This window comes from Bos grunniens, chromosome 7 (genome assembly GCF_055505025.1).
Source record: "Bos grunniens cultivar Pamir isolate PY7600 chromosome 7, Bosgru_T2T1.0, whole genome shotgun sequence".
Lineage (NCBI taxonomy): Eukaryota > Metazoa > Chordata > Mammalia > Artiodactyla > Bovidae > Bos > Bos grunniens.
The window spans coordinates 10309749-10337497 of NC_141171.1; the positions used below are offsets into that span (position 1 = coordinate 10309749).

Here is a 27749-nt window from a genome sequence, read left to right on the forward strand (position 1 = left end):
TTAACTTCAATAGATATCAGTAGGGGGTGAGGAAAAGTCCTTTCTCATTTTTCTTATATGGCATACTTTCTTTGTTATTCATGTTCTTTAAGCTTTAATCTCTCCTTTGTAGGTTCAGTGGGCACACTACTTCTGGTTCTGTTCTTTTACCAGCATTCAAAGCCCTCCCTAGACCATACTCTATAAATCATGTATATGCCATGATTATTCATCCTTTTACACTGAATAACTTTCTTCTTATGATTTTCTCACTTTTCATACATATATTTATTTTACTATACTCAGTTCAGATTAGTCGCGTCCGACTCTTTGTGACCCCATGGACTGCAGCATGCCAGGCCTCCCTGTCCATCACCATCTCCCAGAATATACTCAAACTCATGTCCATTGAGTTGGTGATGCCATCCAACCATCTCATCCTCTTCTGTCGCCTTCTCCTCCTGCCTTCAATCTTCCTGGCATCAGGGTCTTTTCAAATGAGTCAGTTCTTCACATCAGGTAACCAAAGTACTGGAGTTTCAGCTTCAGCATCAGTCCTTCCAATGAATATTAAGGACTGATTTTCTTTAGGATGGACTGGTTGGATCTCCTTGCCATCCAAGGGACTCTCAAGGGTCTTCTCCTACAGTATAGTTCAAAAGCATCAATTCTTTGATGCTCAGCTTTCTTTATAGTCCAACTCTCACATCCATACATGATGACTGGAAAAACCATAGCTTTGACTAGACAGACCTTTGTTGTCAAAATAATGTCTCTGCTTTTTAATATGCTGTCTAGGTTGGTCATAACTTTTCTTCCAAGCAGCTAGCATCTTTTAATTTCATGGCAGGAATCACCATCTGCAGTGATTTTGGAGACCCCAAAAATAAATGTTACCCCATCTATTTGCCATGAAGTGATCCTTATTGCAGAAAGTGAAGAGGAACTAAAAAGCCTCTTGATGAAAGTGAAAGTGGAGAGTAAAAAAGTTGGCTTAAAGCTCAAGATGAAGATCATGGTATCCGGTCCCATCACTTCATTGGAAATAGATGGGGAAACAGTGGAAACAGTGCCAGACTTTATTTTTCTGGGCTCCAAAATCACTGCAGATGGTGACTACAGCCATGGAATTAAAAGACGCTTACTCCTTGGAAGGAAAGTTATGACCAACCTAGAAAGCATATTGAAAAGCAGAGACATTACTTTGCCAACAAAGGTCTGTCTAGTCAAGGCTATGGTTTTTCCAGAGGTCATGTATGGATGTGAGAGTTGGACTGTGAAGAAAGCTGAGCACGGAAGAAGTGATGCTTTTGAACTGTGGTGTTAAAGAAGACTCTTGAGAGTCCGTTGGACTGCAAGGAGATCCAACCAGTCCATTCTGAAGATCAGCCCTGTGATTTCTTTGGAAGGAATGATGCGAAAGCTGAAACTCCGGTACTTTGGCCACCTCATGTGAAGAGTTGATTCATTGGAAAAGACTCTGATGCTGGGAGGAATTGGGGGCAGGAGGAAAAGGGGAGGACAGAGGATGAGATGGCTTGATGGCATCACTGACTCAATGGACGTGAGTCTGAGTGAACTCCGGGATCAGTGATGGACAGGGAGGCCTGGCGTGCTGTGATTCACGGGGTCACAAAGAGTCGGACACGACTGAGCGACTGAACTGAACTGAACTGTTGGGACCAGATGCCATGATTTTAGTTCCCTTAGGCTGAGTTTTAAGCCAACTTTTTCACTCTCCTCTTTCACGTTCATCAAGAGGCTCTTTAGTTCTTCTTCACTTTCTGCCATAAAGGTGGTCATCGCATACTGTACTCAGACTTCAACAGTATATGCCACCATCAAATGAGCAGGGGATGCACCTGCATAGCTCACTTTGTTTTTCCCAAATGTATGTGAATATTTGTGTACCTATTTACAAACACAGGGGCTTCCCTGGTGACTCAGCAGTAAAGAATCAGTCTGCAATGCAGGAGACACAGTAGATGCATATTCAGTCCTTGGATGGGGAAGATGGGCAACCTACTCCAGTATTCTTGCCTAGAGAATACCATGGACAGAGGAGGCTGGTGGGCTACAGTCAATGGGGTCACACAGAGTCACACATGACTGAAGAGACTGAGCATGCCTGCATCCACATTTAAGATAATGGGAAGTGATTAAATACAAATTAGTGGCAAAACTACAGAAATATACTACTATATATTATTTAAGTAGTATGTATTTATCGTAGCCAATATTTTGCAATGTAAATGGGGAGTAATCTATAAAAAGAAGCTAATATAATTTGCTAAATCAATTATATTTCAGTTAAAAGCAATAATGGCAGTCAACATAAAGCCAGTTAAATAGGGAGATTTCATACAATTGTATTAAAGAAAACTAAATGGAACATCAAAAACTGATTGAAACATGATATATGATAGCAGTAACTGAACAAGAGCAGTATGCATTAATAATTATTTTAGCTAAGACTTTCACTTAAGTGATTATAACATATAACGTATCTAGAATTTTTTGGCACAAAGCAGTTGCTCCATTATTATTTGTTGAATGATTAGGAATAAGATCATATGAGATATGAACATTTAATACATAGGAAAGTTACATTTTAATTGAGCTGGGAAAAGCTGAATTTTTGAATAAAAGCTGGAATAAATGACTGTCTTTCTGGGAGGAAATAAGGAACTTTTTTTGTTTTTAATCTAACACAGCTTCAGAAAATCAGGGTAAACTGTCCATTTCAGATGAACATACAGCAAATTCATGTAAAATCTGCACTTAGAAAACTAAAATAATTAAAGCTATAAATTCAGAGGAAAAAAAAAGAACAATATAGGGAACTTTTCTGGTGGTTCAGTGGCTGAGACTCTTTGTGAACCTGTGGTGGACTATAGCCTACCAGGTTCCTCTTGTCCATGGAATTTTTCAGGCAAGGATACAGGAATAGGTTGCCATTCACTTCTCCAGGGGATATTCCCAACCCAGGGATCAAACTCAAGTCTCTTATGGCTCCTGCATTGGCAAGTAGGTAGATTCTTTACCGCTGAGCCACCTGGGAAGACCCAGCTAACACTAGTGCAGCCAAATAAATAAATATATACTTTTTTTAAAAAGAATCATACATTAAACTCTATGAAACAGAAAATTTTTGGTCAAAAATACTCAGGAAAAATGAATCTAGAACAATGTACAGATGAACCTGTTTGCAAGGCAGAAACAGAGACAGATATAGAGAGAACAAACATATGGAAACTAAGAGGGGAAATTGGGATAAGATGAATTGGGAGATTGATATATATATATATATATATATATATAAACACAAAGAAGAAGAGTATTCTCTAATTTTGCTAGAATAAAAGTGAAGTGTGGTACATTGGGGAAACAATTTGAAGAGAGCTGTAAACATTAAAAACAGATATTCTCTAATTCAGGGTTCCTCAGTCTCTGCACTACTGGATATTCTGAGCCAGGTTATTCTCTGTAGTGGTATCTTTCCTATATATTCTAGGATATTCAGAAGGATCCTTGCCCACCACCTACCTCATCCCAGTGTGATAGTGAAAAATGTCTATGGGTGTAGTCAATGTCCCCTGGGGGAATTAATCATCCTTGATTGATAAGCACAATTTTAGGTGAATAATATCAAATATTTGTATCTCTGTACTATAATAGTAATTTGTTGAAAAATAATATGACAGACTCCCCATGTATGTGAGTATCATAGCCACACCATGAAATGTTATACAGACACTAAAATAATGAAGCAGACTTATACTACTTGATTGGAAGCAAGTTCCTAAGGTATTATTGATTTTAAAAAAGAGAGGAACAAACAGCAGAAAAAAGACCTCATTAAAACATAAAGAACATTTATGAGGTACACAACATCATGTTCAAACATTTGTGAAAATGTATGTGAATATGTGTAAGTGCATAATTTAGAACAAGAAGATTTAAAGGAAACTAAGAACTTATAGACAAAAATGTCAGTAAGAATGAAATTAGATTAAGTACATGTTTTATTTAAAAAAAAGAGTATGCAACAAAATTGAATGAAAATCTGTGGCTAACTTATACAAAGATTAAAAATTATTAATTCAGAGATACCAACATGGGTCATTAATTCAACATTAAAATTGCCAAAGACTTGAAAATGAAATAATATTATAACCAAAGTGCTTTTAAAATGTGAGGATGGAGCAGTAAATAAATGATAATTTCATCTCATATAAAGAGAGATGGATTCAAACATGCTTATCGAATATAATGGTGACATTTAGTCCAAAGGTCAAGATAAATATTTCCCAAATTATGGTGAAAGGTGATGAACTTTTAGAAAAGGATTTAGTCACAAGGCCACAAAGAGCATTAAGGAATAACAGGGATATGAAAATTTACTGGGAACATATAATAGTATAAAAGATTATTTATTACCTCTAAGGATTTTTGGTTTTGTTTATAGCAAATATTGACACATGGAGAATATTAAAGTGGCAGCTAAATTAATGTAGTGGCAAGAATACACAGAAGAACTGTACAAAAAAGATCTTCATCACCAAGATAATCACAATGGTGTGATCACTCACCTAGAGCCAGCCATCTTGGAATGTGAAGTCAAGTGGGCCTTACAAAGCATCACTATGAACAAAGCTAGTGGAGGTGATGGAATAGCTCCAGTTGAGCTGTTTCAAACCCTGAAAGGTGATGCTGTGAAAGTGCTGCACTCAATATGCCAGCAAATTTGGAAAACTCAGCAGTGACCACAGGACTGGAAAAGATCAATTTTCATTCCAATGCCAAAGAAAGGCAATGTCAAAGAATGCTCAAACTACTGCACAATTGCACTCATCTCACATGCTAGTAAAGTAATGCTCAAAATTCTCCAAGCCAGGCTTCAGCAATACATGAACTGTGAAATTCCAGTTGTTCAAGCTGGTTTTAGAAAAGGCAGAAGAACCAGAGATCAAATTGCCAACATCTGCTGGATCATCGAAAAACCAAGAGAGTTCCAGAAAAACATCTATTTTTGCTTTACTGACTATGCCAAAGACTGACTGTGTGGATCACAATAAACTGTGGAAAATTCTGAAAGAGATGGGGATACCAGACCACCTGACCTGACTCTTGAGAAACCTATATGCAGAACAGGAAGCAACAGTTAGAACTGGACATGGAACAACAGACTGGTTCAAAATAGGAAAAGGAGTATGTCAAGGCTGTATATTGTCACCCTGCTTATTTAACTTTTTTGCAGACTACATCATGAGAAACACTGGGCTGGAAAAAGCACAAGTTGGAATCAAGATTGCTGGGAGAAATATCAATAACCTCAGATATGCAGATGACACCACCCTTATGGTAGAAAGTGAAGAGTAATTAAAAAGCCTCTTGATGAAAGTGAAAGAGGAGAGTAAAGCTCAACATTCAGAAGACGAAGATCATGGCATCTGGTCCCATCACTTCATGGGAAATAGATGGGGAAACAGTGTCAGGCTTTATTTTTCTGGGCTCCAAAATCACTGCAAATAGTGATTGCAGCCATGAAACTAAAAGACGCTTACTCCTTGGAAGGAAAGTTATGACCAACCTAAATAGCATATTCAAAAACAGAGACATTACTTTACCAACAAAGGTCTGTCTAGTCAAGACTATGGTTTTTCCAGTGGTCATGTATGGATGTGAGAGTTGGACTGTGAAGAAGGCTGAGCACTGAAGAATTGATGCTTTTGAACTACGGTGTTGGAGAAGACTCTTGAGAGTCCCTTGGACTGCAAGGAGATCCAACCAGTCCATTCTAAAGGAGATCAGTCCTGGGTGGAAGAAATGATGCTAAAGCTGAAACTCCAGTACTTTGGCCACCTCATGCAAAGAGTTGACTCATTGGAAAAGACTCTGATGCTGGGAGGGGTTAGGGGTAGGAGGAAAAGGGGATGACAGAGGATAAGATGGCTGGATGGCATCACTGACTCGATGGACATGTGTCTGAGTGAACTCCGGGAGTTGGTGATGGACAGGGAGGCCTGGCATGCTGCGATTCATGAGGTTGCAAAGAGTTGGACACAACTGAGTGACTGAACTGAACTGAACAATAAAAAACCAATGGAAGGGTTATAATGTACAGTAATGTGACTAATAGTTAATAATACTCTATTGCATATTTATAAGTTTCTAAGGAACAGCAGATCCCAAAAGCTCTCATCACAAAAAAATTGCAATTGTACTACGCATGCTGACAAATGCTAATTTGATTTATTGTGGTGGTCATTTAGCAATATGAACAAATATTGATTCATTGTGCTGTACAGCAGCAACAAATACATTTTGTATGTCAACTGCAACTTACATTCTTTTTTAAAAATAATGAAGAGAATACTATGAATGATAGATTTGACAAACACAATTAATAAACTCTTATACAATCCCCACAAATATATCACATGTATCTAAAGACCTGGGGGACTCCCGGGTGGATCACTAGGTAAAGAATCCACCTGCAATGCAGGAGACTAGATTCCAGGATGGGGAAGATCCCCTGGAGGAGGGAATTGCAACCCACTCCAGTGTTCTTGCCTGGGAAATTTCACAAACAGAGGAGCCTGGTGGGCTACAGTGCATGGGGTCGCAAAGAGTCAGACATGACTGAAATGACTGAGTATGCACACATATAAAAGAACTAAATGGCCAACAGTCTGTTTTGTGTAAAGAAACAATTATTTGTTTCAAAGGACAATAAAAAGGAATAACAGCACACTGGCACTACTATATAAAACAACAGATTTCTATGGACTTTTTTTTTTTAATAAAGTCTGAATGGCTAACAAGCACACACATATATTCAGCCTCACAAAACAGAAAAAGACTCACCGACTTAAGAAACAAACTCACTGTTGCCAGGAGGAAGGGATAGTTAAGGGCTTTGGGAAGGTCGTGTACACATTGCTATATTTCAAATGGATAATCACTGAAAACCTATTGCATAGCACATGGAACTCTGCTCAATGTTATGTGTCAGCCTGGATGGGAGGGGGTTTTGAGGGAGAATGGATAAATGTATATGTATAGGTGAGTCCCTTCACTATTCACCTGAAACTATCACGATATTGTTAACTGGGTATACCTCAATACAAAATGCTTTTGGTGTTAAAAAAATAAAAAATCAAATTAAAAAGCAATTGCAAAGTGAAACTCATTAGCATACCTCTTCTCACCAATGAAATAAAGATTTTTTAATGTAAATGCCCAGGGTTGAGCAAAGAGATCCGGGTATATACATTTCATACTCTGCTCTTGCAGGGAAGTATCTGCAAGCATTCATTGGTCTAAATCTATCTTCTTTGAGTGGAAATATAGTCTAATATATTTCATCTTACAATTTAAAAAGTGGCCTCACTTCTCTGTATAATCTTCCATGAGTAATACCCTATTTGTCTACTCCTGTTGATTATTGATCTATGGGTATTTATGATCTACTTTTCATAAAAGTATTTTATGTTTCCCTTTTATTCTTTTAATTGAACTCCCACTATTACCATTTAATTGTCAACATAGACAATTGCGTTTTGGAATGCAGTGTTCAATTTTATTTCTGACCATTATAAATAAATACATTAAATTATTAGGAAAGCCAACAAAAGACTGTAGTGATTTCTGGTACCTGTGTATGTTAGATTGCCTCACAGGTGACCTCAGGTTCATGTTCTTGGCTTCTCTCCTCACTGATCCTCTCCTGCAGTATCTGTGGAGCTCTCAGACTCACCTGCTCAGAAACTTTGAGAGAAGGCTTCTGTGTGGAAGTCCAAACTCTCCCCTAAATAGTTGATGATACAGCCCCAAGTTGTGTCTAAATACAAGACAACAAGAAGAGATCAAGTATGGGTTTCTCAGTGAGATTTAGGTCTGCAAAAGCAACAACTACATCCTGTCCAACCAAAGCGGCACAGGCTGAGGGACTGCAGCAGAGGAAATATCGACAGCTTCCTGTGTAGGCTCATTAAGCGTGTTTATCCTTTGTTACTCTAAGTATGTGATTTCCCTTAAAGACACGGGGCTGGACAGAATAGACTCGTTATTCTGCTGATTCTCTGTTCCTAGAAGACTGCATTATAAGTTAGGTGAATTCAGTTTTTATCACTCCTTCTCCTTTAACTATCCTGTTTCCAAAGCTCTAAGCCTCCCGGGACCTCATCACATCTTTGAGTTCATATTCTCTCAAAAGTGTAATATTGAGAAATTTGTCTTGACTGAGTCACATGGGTCTTCAAAGCTTTGATTGGTGGTGGGGACATAACCCTTGAAATCTCTAAAAATTGCTATTCATCTCATCAAAGACAAAGTAACTTTGTGTATATTTTTAATATAAAAATTGGGCATTATACTATCTGAATTCATGATAGTTTCCAAGCCAATAAGACATTTCCCAGTTATATCAGAAGTTATGAGCTATCATTTAGTCCCTCATTATGAAATGCTTGTAGTTATAAGAGAGATATTTATATGTAGTTATGTACCATAACAAAACATAACAGGGAAGCCTGGTGTGCTGCAGACCAAGGGGTTGCAAACTGTGTGTCACAACTTAGACACTGAACAGCAACCAGAAGGGTTCACTGAAGCATGCCATTGTGTATGTTTGTAATAACAGAAACAGCAAAACAAGAGTTAAAGCCAGAGAAACAGATCCAGAGTTATCAAAATTAACCCTTCCAGGTTACAGGGTTACAGAAGGAGCAGATCTTAGATGAAGGGGTTCAACATGGGTGTGACCACAGTGTACATCACAGAGGCTATTGCACTTGAATGTGAGCTATGGGTAGCAGCAGAGCTAAGGTACAATCCTAGGCTTGTGCAATAAAACAAGGAGACAACTGAGAGGTGAGATGTACAGGTGGAAAATGCTTTATACTGCCCATGAGCAGGAAACTATTTTAGAGTAAGAGTAAAGGATCCCAGCAAAAGGACCACTACCCAGTAGGAAAGTTGCAAGATAGATCATCATGTTATTAAGAAAAGTATCAGAACTGGCAAGTTGTATCACCTGATAGAGTTCACAGAAAAAGTGGGGAATTTCCAAATCTGGACAGAAGGACAATCACAACACCATTAAGCTGTGTAACAAGGAATACATGGCACTCACTACCCAGGGTACCAGATACAGTAGTTCACAGAGCCGAGGGCTCATGATGATTGTGTAGTGCAGGGGATGACAGATGGCCACAAACCGGTCACAGGCCATCGCAGTCAGCAGGAAGTCATCTAATGTTGCAAAAAGTATGTAAAAATACATCTGGGCGATGCAGCCTTTGTAGGTTATGGCTTTTCTCTCAGTCTGAATATTCATCAGCATCTTTGGGATCGTGGTAGAGGTGAGACAGATGTCTACAAAAGACAGGTTGGAGACGAAGAAGTACATGGGGGTGTGGAATTGAGGGTCTGAGCACATGGCCAGGATGATGACCAGGTTTCCAAACACAGTTATCAGGTACATGGAGAGGAAATCCCAAATATGAGGGGCTGTAGTTCTGGTGCCTCTGAGAATCTGAGAAGAAGACATTTAAAATTTTGTGTGTTTTTCCCTGGTTCCATCTTCTGGAGTTGACTACCAGGAGAAAGGAAAATAACATAATTACTTTTCACACATATGGACATAAGTCACATATCTGAACTACTACAATATCTATTGTGACATCAAGAAACTGATTTTACTATTTTACGTATAGATAAGTTCTCTTTGAGAGTATGTGTACTAAACTACTTCAGCTGTGTCCGACTTTGTGCGAAGACCCCATGCAATGCAGCCTATGAGGTTCCTCTGTCCATGGTATTCTCCAGACAAAAATACTGGAGTGGGTTGTCATGCCCTCCTCCAGGGGATCTTCCTGACCCAGGAAGATCCTTAAACCCCAGTCTTAAGTCTCCTGCAGGTTCTTTACCAGTACCACCTGCTATATCCCCAATGTATCTGTGACTAGGGATTTTTGTCCCATTTTCAGCATATTTACAAAAAGGTCATATATTCTACACAGCTTTAATGCAAAATTATTTCATGCATTTGAGAAATACATATTGAGTGCCAACATGATCCAAGCAATAAGTAGAGATGATGAAAAACAAATCTCCCACAATTCAAGGATGCTGAGAGATAATGAGCAAATAAAGTATTATATAATATGTTAGGTGAAGACAGATGCTATGAAAAAAACAAAACCAGTTATGAAGGAGAGAGTTGTAGGAGATGTTATTTTAAACTGAGTGTTCAGGTAAGGTAAGCAAACAGGAAGATATTTTTGCATTAGACTTCAAGAAAGAGAGGGAAGAATCTAGTACCGTATCAGGAGAAGTGAGTGCCTGCAGAGGGAACGGCCACTGCAAAGGATTAGAGGAAGATGCTGGTTCCACATGTTCAAACCCAAAAAGGAAGCCAGTGGGTCAGAGAATAAGAAAGAGAGGGAATGATTAGAGATGGTTTCAGGCATGCTGAGGAGCAAGGTGGCCTCCCTGCTACAGCTGAACCTTCAGTCCACAGAGACTCCCTCCTTACATATTCTCTATTTTCTTGCAAAAATATCATGTGAATTAAAGTAGATGACATCCTTTGTAGTATACCATCTTTGACTGAATTCTTGCCTCTGTATTATAAGTCCCCTTATTATATAAGCCCAAGTGCCTCTGCTTGAAGAATTGTTCTCAATCCATAAGGTGTGAATTAACAAGAACTCCTGGACTGTGTAACTCCATGCATTTCTCACCTATAATCAGCATCCTTAGGCTATGAGTTCTGACATCTCAAGCTGGTCAAATCAGATTATCTTTCCTGTATAGAATGTATAAATGGTACTAGAAATTCCAGTTCATGAACTTCTAGTGGACCAATAAATTTGAGGTTCTTTTTCTACATGGCCACTTTCTTCTCTATATTTGAAAAATATTAAGAGTGTGAGAAAGAGAGAGGAGAAAAAAAATAGAGAGGAAAGTTAAATGGACCTTTGAATACTAGGGGAGAAAATTTCCAATAGCCCAAATGTATCCCGAGACAATACAGTGAAGAAAAGCTTCCTTGGTTTGGCAACATTCCAAATCCAGAGACATCTCCTTGATGCCCTGCTGGGAGCCAGCGTGAGGAACTCTGCCTGTGGCAAAGGTCATGAGGAAGGAGGCTGTGCATACGCAAAGGTGGGATCGAGCCTCAGGAGTCCCCCTGGAAATTCTCCAGCATCTACTCCCAAAACCAGAGTCTTCCTACTTTACTGCTTTGTGGTCTCACCTACACCTCTGACTTTATGGGGGGCTGTCCCCCACCACCTCTCTCTGAAAAAGAGTTAAATTACAGCTCCAGTTAATAAGGTTCCTGGGCATGACAAGAGTGTTTTAGTTCACAACGGTGAGAGGCATGAGTTGTTCTAAACTGTCTGAATACAGATTCCTTTGAGCAGTTAAAAGATTGATTAGAAATTGTATTGGTGTAGGGTTTTTCTCTTGTTGGGCCGATGTCTGCTGCTAAGTTTCCATATCCCTTACCTGCTGTGTCCCTGACGGTGTATTGATTAATATAATTGATGTAAGTAGTAGCTTTAATGTTTGTATCCTTGGACCCTGGAGTTAATTCTTTTTCTTGTTATAGCCCACCACACCTTTGCCCTATAGGAATGCAACTTTATCTAATGCTTTTGGAGGGTGGTGCCTGACCAATCACCTTTAGAGAAAAAGAAGTTTTCTGAAGAAAGGGTCTTAAAATGTTAACAGGCCTCTGGGCCAGAAGATGATGCAAATCACCTAAACTTTTGCATATGATAAGTTTGCAGGAAGAAAGCCTGGCTTACTGCATGACTCTACCTCTTCCCCCCTTATCCTCTATGCATAACTTAAGGTATAAAAACTACTTTGGAAAATAAAGTGCGGGCCTTGTTCACCAAAACTTGGTCTCCCCATGTCATTCTTTCTCTCACCTTCTGGCTGAATTATTCAGCCTCTTTTCTCCACTGAGTTTCCTCACTGAGCTATCCTTATTTAACCACTCTTTATATTTAATGTTTAATTAAGCAATTGTTTCCTGATCCTTGCCGATGCTGTCCCCGCTTTGAATTCCCTGGATCCACCGGGGCTGGACCCCGGCAATGCCCAGGAAAAATAATAAAGCAAAAATTTTCTTTTCCAAGGACAGAAACAGTTATATCTTTATGATGTGAAAGAACTTGCAGATTGAATATCCTAAAAGAAAAATAAGCAAAAGGAATAAAGTAACAATTCAAAGCAGGAAACACAGAACACAACAAAAGTTGGAAATGTTTTATATGAAGCAGCAGAAGATTTCTGTTTTCCTTGAGGCTTATCCTTATTTGTCTACTCCTGCTGGTAAATATGGGCTTCCCTAATGGCTTAGCAGGTAAAGAATCTGCTTGCAATGTAGGAGACACAGGAGATGCAGGTTCAATCTCTGAGTCAGGAACATCCCCTGGAGGAGGAAATGGGAACCCACTCCAATATTCTTGCCTGAAAAGTCCATTGGACAGAGGAGCCTGGTGGACTGTAGTCCAAAGGGTTGCAAAGAGCTGAAAATGATTGAATGACTAAGCATATGCATGCACATTAATAAATACAATTCATAGACCTACTGCCTAATTTTACTGAAAACATTTTATGTCTATCATTTCTTTTTTCTAATTGAACTTCCATTAACACTATTTAATTGTCAGCATCAACACTTGCATTTCCGAGTGCAATGTTCAGTTTATTTTTTAGACAATAAATAAATATACACTAAGATAAGGAAAGCCAGCAAACAACCACAGTGACCTCTGGGCTATGCTACAGTGGTCTTCAGGTGACCTTAGGTACAGGTTCCTGGCTTCCATCCTCTTTCACCCTCTCCTAAAGTGTCTGTTGAGCTCTTGGACTCATCTGTCTGCAAAATCTGAGAGCAAGCTTTCTACATAGAAGGAAAATGACTGACAATGCAGAACAAACTTTTGTCCACGAACAAGACAACAGGAATAATTTTCTAGCCAGATACAGAGCTGCAAAAGCAAGGATCACATCCTAGTTAAACAGCTATGGCACAGGCCAAGGGGCTGCAGGACAGCAGGTATTTACATCTTCCTGTTGCTGCTGCTATTAAGTCACTTCAGTCGTGTCCAACTCTGTGCCACCCCATAGACAGCAGCCCACCAGGCTCGGCTGTCCCTGGGATTCTCCAGGCAAGAACACTGGAGTGGGTTGCCATTTCCTTCTCCAATGCATGAAAGTGAAAAGTGAAAGTGAAGTTTCTCAGTCATGTCCGACCCTTAGCGACCCCATGGACTGCAGCCTACCAGGTTCCTCCATCCATGGGATTTTCCAGGCAGGAGTACTGGAGTGGGTTGCCATTGCCTTTATGTCAGCTCATTAAACATGTTTTCCTACTGTGACTCCAATCTATAAGTACGGGACTTCCCTTGGAGACACTGGTCTGGGCAGAATGTTTTTGTTTGTTTGTTTTTTTTGTTTGTTTTTTTTCTTTTTAGTGCTGATTCTCTGTTCCTAGAAGACTGCTTCATAAGTTAGGTGAATTAAGTTTTTACTACTCCTTCTCCAGTAATTCTCCTGCTTCCAAAGCTTTAAGCCTCCTAGCACCTCATCACATCCTTGAGTTCAAATTTTCTCAAAAGTGTATTACCGAGGATTTTTCTTAAATAGGTCACATGTGTCTTCAAATCTTTGATTTGTGGTGGGGACACAATCTCCAAAGTTTCTGGAAAGAACTATCTCTCTCCTCAAAAAGGGGGGTAACTTTTCTCCTTTAGTATAAAAACTTGGGTATTATATTCCCTGAATTCATGATAGTTTTTCCAAGCCAATTGAGAGCTTTCTACTTACATCACAAGTTCAGAGCTGTCCTTTAGTCCTCAATACAAAATATTTGCAGTTATAAAAGAGATATTGAGCTGAAACTCCAGCACTTTGGCCACCTCATGCGAAGAGTTGACTCATTGGAAAAGATTCTGATGCTGGGAGGGATAGGGGGCAGGAGGAGAAGGGGATGACAGAGGATGAGATGGCTGGATGGCATCACTGACTCGATGGACATGAGTCTGAGTGAACTCCAGGAGTTGGTGATGGACAGGGAGACCTGGCGTGTTGCAATTCATTGGGTCACAAAGAGTCGGACACGACTGAGCGACTGAACTGAACTGAACGGAGCTATTATTATGACCCATAAACTAGATTATCAGGTTATGTGTATGCATGTCTTAGTCACTCAATCATATCTGACTCTTTGTGACCCCATGGACTGTGGCCTGCCAGGCTCCCCTGTCCATGGGATTTCCCAGGTAAGAATACTTGAGCTGCCATTCCCTTTGCAGGGGGTCATCCTGACCCAGGGATTGAACCCGGGTCTCCTGCTTACAGGCAGATTTTTTTCCCATCTGAACCACCAGTGAAGCCCTTGGATATTATAGAAATTGTCGAATTTAATTTTAAAACCAGTGTATTCTATGAAATAGTGTTTTTATGAGCATCGTTTTTCATTGTCAAAATAAGACTCAGTGGGACTTAATGTTTTATCCCAAGTAAGGGATGCAGTCTGATTGGAATCCCTCAGTTCTGGAACTCTGGGGCAGTGATTCAATCCGAGAATATTTAGTTTTTGGAATTATTTTACAGTATCTGAAAGGATGCTGCTAATGTTCTATAAACTATGGAACATTAGCAGCTTTAGTTGGAGAAGACTCTTAAGAGTCCCTTGGGCTGCAAGGAAGTCCAACCAGTCCATCCTAAAAGAAGTCAGTCCTGAATATTCATTGGGAGGACTGATGCTGAAGCTGAAACTCCAATACTTTGGCCACTTTATGTGAAGAACTGACTTCTTGGAAAAGATGCTGATGATGAGAAATATTGAAGGCAGGAGGAGAAGGGAACAACAGAGGATGAGATGGTTGGATGGCATCACCGACTTGATGGACATGAGTTTGACCAAGCTCCAGGATATGATGAGGGACAGGGAAGCCTGGCGTGCTGCAGTCCATGGGTCACAAAGAGTCAGACACAACAGATTGACAGAACTGAACTGAACAGCACCCAATATAAACAATTATCCTGTTCCAAATCAATAGTAAGATGGTGAGAATCCCTATTCTAGATAAAAATATTTCTAAATTCACTGTACATACAAATCACCAAGGTTTCTAGTTCAACGCAAACTCAGATTCACCAAGTCTCTTGTCGACCCAGAGACCCTGTTTCTGACAAGCTCCCAGGCGTTGGAGCTTGTCCAGCTTGATGATGCAGGTCCAGGTCTGTGAATCATGCTTTGGTAGCAAGAAAGTGGTTCTGTGTTGGAGTCAGGTTAACACAGTTTTGGGCTTCCCTGGTGGCTCAGACAGTAAAGAATCTGCCTCCAATGCTGGAGACTTGGGTTTGATCCCTGGGTCAGGAAGATCCCCTGCAGGAGGACATGGCAACCCACTCCAGTATTCTTGCCTGGAGAGTTTCATGGACAGAGGAGATTGGTGGGCTACAGTTCATGGGGTCAAAAAGAATCGGACATGACTAATTCACTAACACTTTCACTATTCAGTTTAATCTTCTTCACCAAAAATCTTTTATATATATAATTTTGAAAAAGTTTTTCACATGCTTTATAGGTGATTACACATAATGTATCATTTTAAACACAGCAACCAATCCTTTACCCTAATGATAATAGGATGTTTTCCCAAGAACACCAAAATCCATACTTTAGTGAATAGATACAGGGCATGAAAGTGAAATATTTTGCTTAGTAATACAAAGTGTAGTTTAAATTTTCTACCTATTGACTTTTTCCCCTTTCATATTAAGTAAATGTATTCAGGTGTGTTCTTCTGTGTAAACTCCACTTGGAAATCTGTAGTTGACTAACACTTGCCAGTAACTAGGGTAGGTACTGTGGACACCGGTAAATAAGAGAACAGGATCCTAAAGAGAAGAATAAATCTGAATAACCACCTCTAAAGCAAACTATAGGTTAAAGCCTCCATTGTCAAGAACACCAATTAAGGAAATAATTTACATAAGCAAATAAGGCAATAATTAAGGAATGGTGTATGCAAAATTAAAACTATAGTCAGTTTTCCTCCAATATAAAATTACATAAAATACCTTGGCTAGTAAATGTAGATTTTTCCCCACTGTGGTGCTATTACTTTTCTTTCGGTAACACAGGAGAAAGAATATTTGGGATAATATGTATCATTTGAGAAGAAATAATTCTTAAGAAATCCATGTTATCCCATGAAAAAATGGGAATTGTAAATATTGTGAATCAAGTTTGGAGAATTTTTTGAGAAATTTCAAAATGGACAAAGGGGAAAATTGTTTATAAATCAGACAGAGAAAAAACATAAATGTGAGTTACTTCACTGCTATGAAGAATTTGAATCAAAGAAATGAAAATTTCAGGGAATAGAGGGAGTGAGCAATTTCTACTTCTACACTTTGATCAAAAAGTATCAAATTCTGGCTCAAATGCTTTGCATCCTGCAAAAGTGGGAACTTCTTTAATTCTATAACTGTTAGTCCTTTTATACCTGCCATTCCAAAGAATATTTTCAGAACCTTCTTTATGTCTTTGTACGTTAGACTGCAGATCTGAAGGGGTTCGACATGGGTGTGAACACAGTGAACATCATCGAGGCAAATGCACTCGACTCTGAGCAGAAGGGTTTGTGGAGCAGCAAGGCTGAGGTACAAGCAAAGCTCATACAATAAAGCAAGGATAGAACTGAGAGGTGAGAGGCCAGGTGAAAAGCACTTTATACTTCTCCCAAGTTGATGGCATTACACGTATAGAGGAAACTTTCTTAGAATATGGATAAAGGATCTCAGGCAAGAGATCACCACTCAGGAATATTACAGTTTCAAAATACATCACCATGTCACTAAGAAAGGTGTCACAATTGGCAAGTTGAACATCCTGTTTGATTTCACAGGAAAAGTGGAGGATTTCCAAAGTTGTACAGAAGGACAGTTGTGACCCTATTGATCTTTGTAGCCAGGAATACAGGACACTCATGAATCAAACACCAGAACCAGCAGTCCACAGAGCAGAAGGTTCACAGTTATAGAATAGTGCAGGGGTTGACGGATGGCTATGAAGTGGTCATAGGCCTTTGTGGTCAGGAAAATGTTGTCCAAATCTACAAAGAGTGGCTGAATGTATAGTTACAGGTTATTATTTTGCCTTTTTTGGGATGGTGGTTAAGGTGAAACGTGTCTAAAAAGAACAAATTGAGAATAATCACATGGGTGTGTGGTAGTAGGAGTCAGAGATGGTGGCCAGGATGATGAGCAGTTTTTGTCTTTTAATTTATTTGGCTGCACAGGGTCGTAGTTGTGATGTATGAGATCTTCACTGCAACATGTGAGATTTTTAGTTGTGACCTGTGGGATCTAGTTTCCCAATCAGGAATCGAACCTTGAGCCCCTGCATTGGGAGTGTGGAGTCTTAGCCACTGGACCATCAGGGAGCTTTCAAGATAAGCAGGTTTTCAAACACAGTGATCAGGTGCATGGACAGGAAACTCTCAAACATGAGGGACTGCAGTTTTGATTCATCTGATATTCAAGAGGAAGAAATTGTGAATTTGGGTATCATTTCCTGGTCCCATGGAGTCCTTACCAATGTTTGTTGACTTTTGTCTCTTTAACAATAGGCATTCTGACTAGTGGGAAATGTATCTCACTTGGTTTTGAATTCTAGTTCTCTGAAGATGTCAAAGCTCTTCTCATGAGCCTGTTGACCATCTGTATGTATTCCTTTTGGGGGAAGGGGGAGTCTATTGAAGGTCCTTTACCTGTCTTTAATTTGGTTATGTTTTTAATTAAGTTGGCTGAATTCTTTTTTTGAATAACAGTCCCTTATCGGATGTATAATGTGCAAATACATTTTCCCACGAGTAGGTTTCCTTTTAGATTTGTGGCTGGTTTCCTTCACTGCAGAGCTTTTTTGTTTGACATAGTTCTGTTTATTTTTACCTTTATATTTCTTGCCTGGAGAAATATAGCCCCCCCCCAAATATTTCTAAAACTGAAGTTAAGGTGCTACTGCCTACGTTTTATTTTATGATTTTTAATGTTTCAGACCTCACATTTAAGTATTTAACCTATGTTGAGTTTATCTTTGTATGTAATGTGATAGAGTGGTTCAGTTGCATTCTTTTCCCTGAAGTTGTTCAGTTCCGAAAATATTCTTCTTCATTTTGTGATTGTTACCAATGAAGTAGCTACAGTTATTTTTAATGCTTTTTCCTTTAAGCATTGTACTTTAATTGTTAACAACCTTGTCTGATATACAGTTTCAATTTTCTGGTTCTATCTATCACCTTATTCAGTCTTCGGGTACTTTTGTTTTTTTCATTTTAAATAGAAGACAGCATTTCAATATTGCTTATGAAATAGTTCTGAGTGTTGAACTCCAACAGCTTTTCTTTATCTGTGAGATAACCTTTCTTTCTCTCATATCAGAAGGATAACTTTTCTGGATATTTTGGTAGAAAAGTTTTTGTATAACAATATTATAAGTAAGATATTTCATTGACATGATGAGAAATTTGCTCATAGCCTAATGATGATACCTTTGTAGGTTACTCTTATTTTTTTCTGGCTGTCTATAACATTCTTTGTTTGCCATCATCTTTGCTGGGAGAATCCTGAAAATGGTGGGCTCTATTGCCCCATCCAGGGTGACCAAGGTTGAGGGCTACACCATCTGTACTGCCTGGCTCTCTGTGGCTCTAGATGTTGCTGTATCCAGGAGGCCAGGGTCACGTGTACCACCTCCACTGATGCTACCAGTTCCTTCTGGGGCAATAGGCTCAATTGCCTCAGCTGTGTGGCTGAGACCAGGATCACTGCCTCTGTTGTTCTCCCAGTTCCATCTCCTCTAGGTGAAAAAACCATTCACCTTCAGATGTACAACAGTGTGTATCTCTTGTGCCCTGACATGTTGGGTAGAAAAACTTTGTTTAGTTATGGATGTTTTACTAGTTGTAGATTGAAGAGATGAGACACAGGGAGCATCTTCTGCCACCATGATGCTGACATCACCAATGATAAACTATGTTTCCCACAAGTTGCAAGGTTAAAATACATACATAAGTGGAGTAGACTATCATATATTAGTGAAGAAAGAATTGCCACATGGCTGCATACAACCTCCTGGATGAGCTTTTGTAGAGTTGTAATGTATAAAATTACAAGTGCATGTAGACTTATGAGGAGCCCAGAAGTGATCAGAACAATTCAATATTAAATCTCACTTGATAATAAAGACATTACATTCAAACATTTACTATTAGGGTGAGTGGTTATGCAGCAATAACTGAGTAAAATATAAAATTATACAGAATTGAGGGCGATTATAATAATTTTCTCATTCTATGCATTTATTCTGATATTTAAAGATAGTATTCAACATTCCTGCCTTTGAATTTTATTACAGAAAATGGTGTTAAAAAATACTCCATTGAAGTTTCCTCCCTGTTAAGCAGTAGATTGGTAGATGTGTTTGGTTGCATAAATTGTGACCTGACTCACATGACTGGATAGGCGATCAAGTTCTCTAGTGAGTCACCTTTGATCGTGAGATGCACATACATATACATATATAAAGAGTTGACTCTTGAGTAATGCAGGGGTTGGGGCAATGACACCCTGTGCAGTTGAAAATCTGCTTATAACACTGCAATCAATGCTCCTTATCCACAGTTCCATATTCTATGATTCAATCAACTCTCTTTTAAAATTATATAAATTTCATTAGATTTCACTTGTACTTTTTTTTATATGAGTAATTCATCTCATAACTATTCTTTCAGGAAAACAAGGCAAAAATTACTTGGGATGATATATGTCATTTAAGAAGAAATTCTTCCTCATGTTACTCCATAAAAAATGAGAACGTCCAAATATTTCATATCCAAAGTTTGGAGAATTTTGAAATAGAAAAAAAACAAAACTTTTTAAAAATACCTATATAATAGACTGAGAAGAAAACTTAATAAAGTGAGTCACTGGATTTGTATAGAGAGCTTGAATTAAAATAAAATGGATATTCCAAGAAACAGAGAGGAGTGAATTTTATTACACAATGGACTGGTTGCATTGTGTCCTGCATCTGGTTGCAGGACTATTTTCTATGAAATCAAGGGTAGCTCATCACCCCCAGGGCAATTGACTGCTTTGTGACTGCCATCCCATTGAATCTCTTCAGAGTTCTCTTTATGTCTTTCTTGCTCAGAAAGCAGATAAGGGGGTTCAGCATGGGTGTGGTTGTGATGAACAAATAAATTATGCAGGAAAAAAATGATAAACTTTTGTTTCATATTTGACTGTCTAATGAAATTGTGGAAATGGCTTCAGTTGCCAAGTTGGTACTTTTTCCCAGAGAAATAGTACAACTCATGATTTTTCTTTTAGTAAACTGAAAAATAAATTGTTCAATATAAAACATTTCACCTCAGAAGAAATTATTCTCAAGGAATGCATGAAGAATCATGAGGTAAATGGGAATTTCCATATATTCCACTTAAGTCTGCAAATCAATTTGTGGAAGTAGAAAAATGACAAAGGAAAAAAAGATAGCAAATAGCATAAAGGTTAGTCAAGAGAGCTAGTTAACTTGTATAAAGAAGTTGAAATGAAATAAATGGACATATCAGGCAGTAAATTGAAGGAGCAAGTGCTCTTTTAACAATATGATCAGAAAATCACAATTTTAGCCTCAAAGGCATTGCTTCTTGCAAAAATCAACACTTCTTCTGCCTCAACACAATTGGTTCTAATATAGTTGCCATCCTTAAGAATTTTCTCAGAGCCCTCTTTATGTCTTTATTCCTCAGACTGTAGATGAAGGGGTTCAGCACGGGTGTGACCACAGTGTACATCACCGAGGCTGTTACACTTGAATGTGAATTGTGGGTAACAGCAGGGGTAAAGTACACTCCTAAGGCTGTACAATAAAATAAGGAGACAACCGAGAGGTGAGATGCACAGGTGGAAAATGCTTTATACTTCCCCTGAGCTGATGAGATTCTATGTATGGAGGAAACTATCCTAGAGTATGAGTAACATATCCCAGCAAATGGACCACCACCCAACAGCCCAACTGCAAAGTACATCATGGTTTTATTTAGAAAGGTGTCAGAACAGGCAAGTTGGATCACCTCTTTGAATTCACAGAAGAAGTGGGGGATTTCCAAGACTGTACAGAAAGACAGGCACAGGGCCAGTAAAGTTTGTAACAAGGAATTCAGGGCACCTATCATCCAGGACACCAGAACCAGCAGTGCACACAGCCAGGCGTTCATGATGACTGTGTAGTGCAGTGGGTGACAGATAGCAACATACCGGTCATAGGACATGACGGTCAGGAGGAAGTCATCCAACTGTACAAATAGTAGGAAAAAATATATCTGAGTGAAGCAGTCTTCATAGGAAATGACTTTGCTTTGTGTTTGTATATTCACCAGCATCTTGGGGATGGTGGTGGAGATGAAACAGATGTCTACAAAGGACAGGTTGGAGAGGAAGAAGTACATGGGGGTGTGGAGGTGGGAGTCTGAGATGATGGCCAGGATGATAAGAAGATTTCCAACCACAGTAATCAGGTACAAGGAGAGGAAAAGCCCAAATAGGAGGCGCTGCAGTGCTGGTTCCTCTGAAAATCCCAGAAGAATAAATTCTGAAATTTGTGTTTTGTTGCCTGGTAACATATTTTGGTGGTCACTATTAGGAAACAAAAAAAGAACATGATTAATTTTTGCACATGTGGGCATTAGTATAGTGAAAAGCTGTAAATTACACATTTTTATAGTATTCAAGGTATCTTCTATGACATCTGTGATTAGAAATTCATGTTTCACACTCAGGCTTTTAGACAACAGCTCATGTATTACCCAGTTTAAATGCAAAATTCTTCCACACATTTGAGAAATTTATGTTGAATACTTACTATCTTCTGGGGTGAATGTATAGGATGCTAAGAACAAAACTCCCTACAGTCCAATAGTGAATAAAAATATAATTTAATAAATACAAAAACACATTGCCATGTCTTATAGTGAAAGATGCTGTGGAAAAAAATCACTCTATAAAATAGAGTACATGGAAAAACAAAGCAGGTATAAGACAGGGGCTTCCCTTGTAGCTCAGTTGGTAAAGGTTTGGCCTGCAACTCAGGAGACTTCGGTTTGATCCCTGGGTCAGGAAGATCCCCTGGAGAAGGAAATGGCAACCCACTCCAGTATTATTGCTTGGAGAATCCCATGGACAGAGGAGCCTGGAGGGTCCTCTGGGGTTGCAAGACTGTGGGGTCACAAGAGTCAGACACTACTTAGCTACTTTGACTTATAAGATAGAGTGGAGGTGTTATGATTTACTGGGAGCTCAGGGAGACCTCAAACAAGGAGAAATTTGAACAGAGACCTGATGGAAGACAAAGTGAGATATTGTGTTATCTGGGAGAGGAGAGTGCGAAGAGTCAGTGCGAAGTCACTGAGGGTGGGACTTGTTTCAAATAGTCAAGGCTCAAAGGAAGCCAAAGTGTCCAGGGGAATGAGCAAGGGGAGTAAAGGAGATGACATCAAAGGATGCTGATGACCTCCCTGCTGTTGCCAAAACTGCAAGACACAAAGAGTCCCTCATGCATATGTTCTTCCTTTCACATTTTTGTTTTGCTTTAAAATTTAAATTGATTCCTTTGAATAGAAACAGATCCTTATTTTCATCTTCTGGGTAACACTTTTGTGTCTGTCTTTTACAGGTCACATTTTGGAGAACTGCTCATTCCCCACAAAACAATCTCACACAAATAGAGCACTTGATTACTTACTGGGCTTATTACTCCCTGTGTGTCCATGCTAAGTTGCTTCCATCCTGTCTGACTCTTTGTGACTCTATGGACTGTAGCCCAAGGCTCCTCTGTCCGTGGGATTTCCCAGGCAAGAATACTGGAGTGGGTTGTCATTTCCTTCTCCAAGGGATCTTCCTAATTCAGGGATTGAACCTGAGGCTCCTGCATTGCAGGCAGCTTCTTTACCATTGAGCCACCATGGAAGCCCCATCACTCCCTAGTTCTCAACTCCAGCCACAATGATTAGGAAAGGAATAATACAAAGCAAGTTGTCAACATCAAAGCATCTTTACCCTAGAGAATGTAGAAACAGTACCTAAGTTCTAGTTGGTGAGCCTCCTATGGGGCTTCATTTTAATATGACCATTTTGTGCTCTATTAAAAGATAAATTTAAAAAGCAGTTCGAAATATGAAAAAGAAGAAAAGGACGTGGGGAGGAAAACAAGGATCACCTGTGGGTCATATCTCTTCCTGGTTGCCTTATTTTAGAGCACATGTCTTAGATTATGTATACCTCAGTTTTGCAGGCATTTCATCTTCTAAGACAAATCTAATGACCTCAGTGATATATACCATGGTCACCCCCATGCTGAACCCCTTCATTTACAAATCAAGATCTAATCAGCTCAGTTGGTCCCTGAGAGACTGTGATGACAAAGCTTCCTTAGTAGTGGCAGCATTCCAACCCCAGTTTTATCCCCTTGATGCTCAGAATACCTAATGGAGCAGCCTACAGCAATTTATCAAAAGAAAAATGAGTCATTATCTTTATGCTGTCAAAACATGTTTTATAGTGCTTTATAATGTAAAAGCTTTTATTCTTTTTCTGTTAAAATGGCAAAGGAGGAAAAAGAAACATCCTACTGGTTGAACATTGCACTAGAAAACTAACAACAATTGATTATTGTTTGAAAACGATTAAAAATTATTAGAAACCATTGTTATGTTAGAAATATTAGCAACAGAAAATATACAAAGTTCAACAATAAATTAAGTTTTAAAACATAACTGGTAAAAGGAATGTAGCCCACCCAGCTCCTCTGTCCATGGAATTCTCCAGACAAGAATATTGGAGAAGGTTGTCATTCCCTTCTCCAAGAAAGACTTTTCTACATGATCTTCAATACAAAAAAAAAACTGAATCAGAAAACCAGCATCTGAACTGTAGATCTAACACATGTTAGCTGTATGAACTTAAGAAAGACTATAGATCCATTCTAAACATTAATATCCTTATTCAGTGGGAATAGTGGTGTCCATCCTTCTACATCGGTAGGCAAATGTATGTAAAAAGCTTAGCATAGTTCTTTCATGTTATTATGTGAATGATTATCATTGGTGATGAGATTTAACTGATTTTTTTTCTTCTGTCTCATAAATTTCTCCATTGCTTTCCCACTTATTCCTAAAGAAGTCTTACAAATTAAAGCTCAGTAGCATACTTGTTTTCATATTAAATCCATATTTTTTCATGTGAATATCCAACATGAGAGATTATGCTGTGAAATGTATGTCTCTGTTGCAAGATAGTATCTACCTCCATGGGAATATATCTTTCTAACTAACGCAGAATGTGCTTTAATGCATCACATCTTTAAAAAATGTCTTTAGTTCACTGCACAGGCCTCTAAACCTACTTTTCCTACTCCCGTTATCTAGGAAACTCCTTTAATATCCTCTAATTTTACTGGAACAACTTTATGCTCCCACTTCCTTCCCCACTCTCATCCAACTGGACTTGAATTCCCATCACTTAATCATCAACAAGGATTCATGTTGCTGAGTCCATCAGACAGTTCTCTTTTTAACATATTAAAAAATGAACTATAAATTAATTAGCCAACCTACCAAACAAGCACGGCAAATATCTCGAGTCTGTACTAGACTTATTAGGCTCTCAAGTGATTTCAAATAAAAGTTTTTCACTTCCATTCTCTCTGAATCTTTCCTGAACTACCTATTAAACTCATAGACTCACCTAGATGGGGTCTATGAGAGGAAAATCTGTGTGGATATACAAATTCCTCCCTGGATGGTTGATGGTGAAAACTGAAGCTCTGTTGCCAGGAAGGTACCCCAGCCAGAATTTTTACTCCAAAAGCATCAACCATGTCCTGTGCAGCTCAAGGTTCTACATCTACAGGGACTGTAACACAGGAAATATTTACAGCTCCTTATGTCTGCTCATTAGGCACTGTTTCCTTTGTTACTCCAATCTCAGAGTACATCACTTCCCTGTGGGACACTAGAAACAGAATAAAATTTTCCTGCTGAAACTGTTCCCATGAGACAAGGTTGGATATCAGTTGAATCTAGTTTGTATTACTTCTTATGAATTCTCCAGCCTTCCAGAGATCTAACCTCCTTGCACTTTATCCTAACCTTCAGTTAGCATTTTTTAATCTAAAAAGGAGGAACCTATTTTGACTAGTTTCCATGGACTTCTAAATTATTGTCTTATTCCAAGTATCAGGCAACTGTATGCTCCTGGGTTCTGTCTCATCACTACAAATATTTGGAGTGACGGACATTAAAGCCCTTGGCGTGTCACAGCTCTCAGGTCTCAAACAGACCATGTTAAAGCTCTTAGACAAATCAGTGTTACAGCTCCGTGTTACAGCTCTATTTAATTTAGAAAATAGCAGGAAAATCCATCCTTGAGGCTTGAGGGCATATCGACCCAAAGACAAAGAGAAGAGTGCCCCAGCGCATGGGAGAGAGACCCCCGGCCCTTTGGCTCCTCTTTTTATATGTTTTTTTTTTTTTTTCCCTCCCCCTGGGCCTGTCTATGTAAATTGGGCTAGCCAGAGGCACTATTTATTCTACCTGAGGTCCTCACTCTGGTCCTTGGACCTTCCCTTTGTTCTATATTTACAGGCTTTTCCCTTCCTTGTCTTTTGCTGCTGTCAAGTCACTTCAGTCGTGTCCGACTCTGTGCAACCCCATGGACTGCAGCCTACCAGGCTCCTCCATCCATGGGATTTTCCAGGCAACAGTACTGGAGTAGGGTGCCATTGCCTTCTCCCTCCTTGTCTTTTAGCCACTGCCATTCTGGACTCCTGTTTCCTATTCTAACTACCTAACGCAGGGATCAATAGCTCCTGATATATCCAGAATATTGGTAATCCCTCTTCAACAAAAGAGTTGTATTGTTTGCTACAAAACCATATACAATCTTTGGCTTCATGTGACGTTTGACAAATCAGATTTAACTATAATTTAGAGCAGTTATTTACTCCTCTTTAAAAAGATTTGTTACATGACATATTTAGATATATATTTAAAATCACCCACAGAACTGTTGTTGTTTAGCCACTAAATTGTGTCCAACTCTTTGTGATCCCATGGACTGCAGCCCGCCAAGATCCTCTGTCCTTCATTATCATCGGAGATTGCTCAAATTCATATCCATCAAGTCAGGGATGATATCTAACCATCTCATCCTCTGCTGCCCCCTTCTCCTCCTGCCCTCAAACTTTCCCAGCATCAGGGGCTTTTCCAATGAGTCAGTTCTCCTCATCAGCTGGCCAAAGTATTGGATATTCAGCTCCAGCATCAGTCCTTCCAATGTATATTCAGGGTTGATTTCCTTTAGGATTGATTGGTTTTATCTCCTTACTATCTAAGGGACTCTCAAGAATCTTCTCCAGCACCACAGTTCAGAATATATCATTTTTTCCAAACATTTGCTTTTTATTGAAGGATAATTGCTTTACAGAATTTTGTTGTTTTCTGCCAAACATGAATCAGCCATAAGTGTATATGTATATATATAACATATATATATATATATATATATATATATATCCCCTCCTCTTGAAACTCCCTCCCATCTCCCACCCCATACCACCCCTCTAGCTTGTTACAGAACTGTTATCACCCAAAACATGTGGCTTCCTGTCCATCTGAAGGTTCTTGCTTTCCCTTGTCTGCCTATGGTCCTCGCTGTTTATGAGACGTGGGATTTCCTGCCACCAGGCCCTGCCCCGATTTTTCTGTTCATCCTTAGCCACCTGCCTGCTGTCACACACTGACACAGGGAGCAGCTGTTTGGGAACAGATGGATCAGTGGTAAAGAAGCTGCCTGCCAGTGCAGAAGATGCAAGAGACCTGAGTTCCATCATTGGGTCAAAAAGATTCCTGGGAGTAGCAAATAGCAACTGTAAAATGAAAACATCTCCTGCCATATCAATAAACAAGAAATGTCACAGCCATCAGCTATCTCTGGCCTGCAAATGTTCAATGGGGGTGGGAGTGGCTCCTAAAACTGCAATCCAGCAGATGCTGCCACACCCCCAGTGGGGGAATGCAAGAAGCAGCCATTTGCCACATTTGCCCCTCCTTAAGAAGAACAAAATCCAGCAATCCCACTGCTGGGCATACACACTGAGGAAACCAGAAGGGAAAGAGACATGTGTACCCCAATGTTCATCACAGCACTGTTTATAATAGCCAGGACATGGAAGCAACCTAGATGTCCATCAGCAGATGAATGGATAAGAAAGCAGTGGTACATATACACAATGGAGTATTACTCAGCCATTAAAAAGAATACATTTGAATCAGTTCTAATGAGGTGGATGAAACTGGAGCCTATTATACAGAGTGAAGTAAGCCAGAAGGAAAAACACCAATACAGTATACTAACGCATATATATGGAATTTAAAAAGATGGTAACAATAACCCGGTGTACGAGACAGCAAAAGAGACACTGATGTATAGAACAGTCTTATGGACTCTGTGGGAGAGGGAGAGGGTGGGAAGATTTGGGAGAATGACATTTAAACATGTAAAATATCATGTAAGAAACGAGTTGCCAGTCAAGGTTCGATGCACGATAGTGGATGCTTGGGGCTAGTGCACTGAGACAACCCAGAGGGATGGTATGGGGAGGGAGG

General features: G+C 39.3%; 1 protein-coding gene and 1 pseudogene across 1 annotated transcript; both read right to left on the reverse strand.

Moving 5' to 3' along the window:
- Positions 1–8718: 8718 nt before the first annotated feature.
- On the reverse strand, positions 8719–9567 carry LOC147368341 (olfactory receptor 7A5-like; annotated as a pseudogene).
- Positions 9568–20665: 11098 nt separating this feature from the next.
- LOC147368342 (olfactory receptor 7A17-like) lies at positions 20666–21729 on the reverse strand. The gene has a single exon (XM_086408781.1). It carries the CDS (start codon positions 21708–21710, stop codon positions 20745–20747), a length of 966 nt encoding a protein of 321 aa, XP_086264907.1. The 5' UTR covers positions 21711–21729; the 3' UTR covers positions 20666–20744.
- Positions 21730–27749: the final 6020 nt, after the last annotated feature.

What these genes read in the sequence shown, in the direction of transcription:
- LOC147368342 (XM_086408781.1), bottom strand. Translation starts at nt 21,710, where the DNA reads ATGTTACCAGGCAACAAAACACAAATTTCAGAATTTATTCTTCTGGGA.